We start from the raw sequence: 4,467 nt of genomic DNA, 5'->3' as shown, positions 1-4,467 counted from the left end.
AAAGGATGCTCTATGCCATGTGCTTCTTGCTTGGTGTCAGCAAACAAAAAATTTGGATCAGCTCTTTGAAAATTGCATTTATACAGGATAGAGAGAATTGCGTTTCACACAAGATAATGTTGGAAAACTTGGTTATGTAATATGAGTTCAAGCTTGTTAATATGTCAGTGTCAGTACAGGTTAATTATACTAATGGCTACCAAACTTGTCACTTAGGCCTTGTTTGATTAGGGGTTAGTGAGTTAGGAAATTTCAAATTTCTAGAAAATATAAAAAATTGACTTGTTTGTTTGAAAGTAAGTATCCACTTTCTGAAAAGTGAAAAATTATTTCTTTTTCTCTATTTTCATAAGTTAGTTTAAGTACGTAACTTACTTTTTGTTGCTTAGTTTAAGTACGTAATTTATTTCTTGGGAAGTAGAATTAGACATATGATTTGTCATAATTAGGCCACAAAATTTTAATTTTGTTATTCACACATGGGCTAGGTGGAAACAAGCTATCAAAATTAAATACGTGAATGAACTTTGCCGCTTCAAGACAACATCTGCTGAATTCCGGCAACTTACAAAATATTGAAAGAGAATATATAGTAAGGGGGTAAAGCCAAATTGGTGGAGTCAAATCCAAACTCAATACATAAATACATAGACCTATATCAATAATTATCTGCACTCTCTAGCCTAACTGAGCCAAATAATTTATATAAACCATTATTTTCTTTCCTATGCTGAGGTAAATTACACTAAAAAACATAAAATTGAACCAGCACTTCCAAAATTCCTTGTTAATTCATCATAAATAGATCAATATCCCCACATATCACGTGATAAACTTCACATTTAGCATATGAAGTAGATCTAGATAGATATTTGAACGATTGAACAAGATAAGTCGAGGAATGCCGTAACATATGCTGTGGCATGTGAGAATTGTCTTCATGTGCAGGAATGAGTTGATTCAAAGTTGCGGCTAGCTTTTAATATTTGAAATCCTATGATGGGACAATTCACTTAATCAAGAATGCTAGTGGAGCATAAATCTATTGATTTTTGGGCACATCATTGCTGTTGCAGACTAAACTGAGGCAGGCAGCAACCTACTGCTTGCAGCCCAAATTCTCAAATGGGTAGGTTTTGTTTGTGATGGCTTCTAATTGCCTATGCACAAGCAGAATTTTGATTGGCTGATTTCCTAATAAAACAGATAAAATCCACAATGATACTTGTTGCCATGACCTAATTAATGATTCCATAAATGAAGTGTTATTAATTTCAAGCATGTTAATGAGGAATTTAACTTCACTTGCAAGGAGTGTTTCTTGCCTTTCAGGGTCATTGCTTTCAAGGTACATCAAGGAAAATGAGTGCTGTCCTTATTATTACTACTAGTGCATCATTTTTCAGTTCCTAGTTACTCATTTCTTGCAACTTTTTCTTAGCATAGTTTGATTCGTTGTTGACTGAAAGCATATCACTCATCTTACTCAAAAGAATCTCCAGTAACTTCTTTTTTCCTGCTTTTTGTCATTTGTGGGTTACCAAAAAGCCAATCCGATTTTTGTTTCATACTAACTCAAGATTTCAGTGATTTTTGGATTGATAGACGCAGATCTAAAAGAGGTTAATAGTTACAAATTGTGTCAAGAAATTTAATGGAAACCAGTGGGTGGACCCTTTTCTTTTGTCGACCGTCCATGCACTGGAACTTCCATTTTCGGTGGACCATTGTCTTTTTCATCCAAAATCAATCATTAATCGGAGTGGGACCTGTATTCGGCCCCAAAAATGTAAATGAGAGACGAAGCCAAATTCTTTATTACCTTGCAGCAGTTTGAATGCTTCTTTTTATCACTTTCAAAGCTTAGAACAGAATTCTAAAAGAGTGATAGATAAAGAAAGGCTAGTTGTAGTGTGGGTAGCTTGGCCTTTTGAAGGGTACTGCTGCTGCTGAGACTTAGCTAGCATGGACCCTTTGAGGCTAATTTGTGTATTTGGGCTTTTAGTTTTGGCACAACCAAGAGTGGTGATGGATGGCACCGGTTTGCAGAAATGTGGATTCCAGGCAATTTACAACTTTGGGGATTCGAATTCGGATACTGGGGCAATATCTGCAGCATTATCGGAGGTCACTTCACCAAATGGTGAAACTTTCTTTGGACATCCTTCAGGAAGAGCTTGTGATGGTCGTCTGATTATAGACTTTATAGGTAAATGTGCAAACTACTGCTTTCTCTTGTCTTCCCTTAGGCAAATACTAATCTGACGCTAAAAATTGTTATTGGAAGCAGCTGAGAGGTTGAAGTTGCCATATCTTAGTGCATACTTAGACTCAGTTGGGGCAGATTTCAGACATGGTGCAAACTTTGCTACAGGAGGTTCTTCCATTCGCCTGGGCGGTTATAGCCCATTCCATCTAGGCATACAAATTTCCCAGTTCATACAGTTCAAAGCTCGCACCACAGCTTTGTATAATCAACTCAGCCCCAGTGGTCAGTACTCAGTCCCTCATTTCCTCTTTATCTCTCTGTATTTGTTATATTAGGTATCTTATAGGAACATAATTCCATGTTGATTGAATCTATCTTGCTAAAAATCATCACAGATCCTGGAAAAATCCCACCCTTCAAAAGCAATCTTCCTAGGCCTGCAGATTTCTCAAGGGCTATATACACATTTGACATTGGGCAGAATGACCTGGCCTATGGATTTCAACACACAACAGAGGAACAAGTTAGAAAGTCCATTCCTGATATTCTTAACCAGTTTGCAGAAGCTGTGCATGTAACCAAGAAATCTAAACCCTTTATGCATTTGCCAGTCTGGAAAATCATATTATACTAGCTGCTAACATTTTGTTTCCATGGTGTTTCAGCGGCTATATGAGGAAGAGGCTAGAATTTTCTGGGTGCATAATACAGGTCCACTTGGTTGCTTGCCCTACAGTTATTTATATCACAACTCAAATCCTGGTAATCTTGATCAAAATAGATGTGTGAAGTCTCAAAATGAGATTGCTCAGGAGTTTAATCGGCAGCTGAAAAATAAGGTATCCCAGCTGAGCACGCAGCTCCCTCATTCAGCTTTCACATATGTTGATGTGTACTCTGTTAAATATCAGCTAATTAGTACTGCAAGGAGTCAAGGTAACATTACTTCTCTAATCATACTTCTCTGATAACCATGGTCTAATAACTATTGGTATTTGATTTTACCACAATTCGCAGGTTTCATCGATCCGATGAATTTCTGTTGTGGCAGTTTCTATGGAGTTCATATTGATTGTGGAAAGAAGGCCATAGTGAATGGAACAGTTTACGGGAACCCATGCGGGCATCCATCAATGCATATTAGCTGGGATGGTATACACTATTCTGAGGCAGCTAATTTATGGGTAGCAAATAGAATTCTCAATGGCTCCCATTCTTGTCCAGCTTTCTCAGTTGAGGAGGCGTGTCAGCTTGTCTAGAATGCCATTATCAAACTTGAGTTGATAGTTTCTATGCAATTGGTTAAACAAGGTCATAGTTGATACAATAATCATGATTATTACTGACGGGTTTGGGCTTCAAGTTGTTAGATATGAGACTAAATGCAAAAGCACAGTTTATCTCAAATGGGAACCTGTTGAAATATTTATCCTGCATAAATAGATTGTTGGCTGGATGTGCCAGAGTTGACATTTTTGTAACTTTCATTGTTAAGCTATAATTAATGTATCTACCTTCATCTACATATCTAGATCTTTTTGACTTCGAATTCAGTCCTATCGAGTTCTTGTGCTAAATTATTAACTTTACACATCAAGTGTTAATGCAATGATCAAACAATTTCTTCTGGTACAGAATGCAAATTGTAGACACCATATTTTGGTCGACCGTTAAATTCACAACTTGTATAATTAATATACAATTTTCTCTTTAAAAGCTATAATGCAATTTTAATTTTATAAAAATGTTATGGATTTCCGATCTAAACATTATTCAATCTCAACAAGTTACTTTAATTGTGGCCCGATCACAGGTCACTTTTCCGAACTCGGCAATGGTTCAAGTTGCTTTCCACATAAATGTTTCAAGACTATTCGATCTCATGCACATTTATGTTCAGTTGTTTTCCGATCTCTTCATCGTGTGTTCATATGTTCAACTTTCAAGATTATCTGATCTCGTGCACTTTTATGTTCAGTTGTTTTCTGATCTCTTCATCTCTGTTCGTCCTGTTCTAATTGATATCTGATCTTCGGATTATCCGATCCTACGTTCTGTTATTTTTCGATCTCAATAATATTGTGTTTAAATACCTCAAAATTTTAAATTGCGATCAGTTTTGTGTTCAATTATCCGATCTTAATTGTGCAAACACTTGTTTTAATGAAGGTTAATGTTTTATCCGATCTCTTAAGTAATTACCCGATCTCAGAAAGTACGACATTGCTCATGCAAAAAGAGTTATATTATTTATCTCA

The 4,467-nt window shown here is 36.2% G+C and overlaps 1 protein-coding gene across 1 annotated transcript; it reads left to right on the top strand.

Annotated features, from left to right (window-relative positions):
- Window positions 1-1,811: 1,811 nt before the first annotated feature.
- On the top strand, window positions 1,812-3,734 carry LOC110660900 (GDSL esterase/lipase At3g27950). Its single transcript, XM_021819348.2, has 5 exons — window positions 1,812-2,209; window positions 2,291-2,491; window positions 2,605-2,783; window positions 2,875-3,145; window positions 3,227-3,734. Exons 1-5 carry the CDS (start codon window positions 1,966-1,968, stop codon window positions 3,466-3,468), a joined length of 1,137 nt encoding a protein of 378 aa, XP_021675040.1. The 5' UTR covers window positions 1,812-1,965; the 3' UTR covers window positions 3,469-3,734.
- The last annotated feature ends 733 nt before the right edge of the window (window positions 3,735-4,467 follow it).

Source organism: Hevea brasiliensis, chromosome 15 (assembly GCF_030052815.1).
Source record: "Hevea brasiliensis isolate MT/VB/25A 57/8 chromosome 15, ASM3005281v1, whole genome shotgun sequence".
NCBI classification, from domain to species: domain Eukaryota; kingdom Viridiplantae; phylum Streptophyta; class Magnoliopsida; order Malpighiales; family Euphorbiaceae; genus Hevea; species Hevea brasiliensis.
Note: the sequence above shows the minus strand (reverse complement) of the source record. Positions and strands in the feature narration are given on the sequence as shown.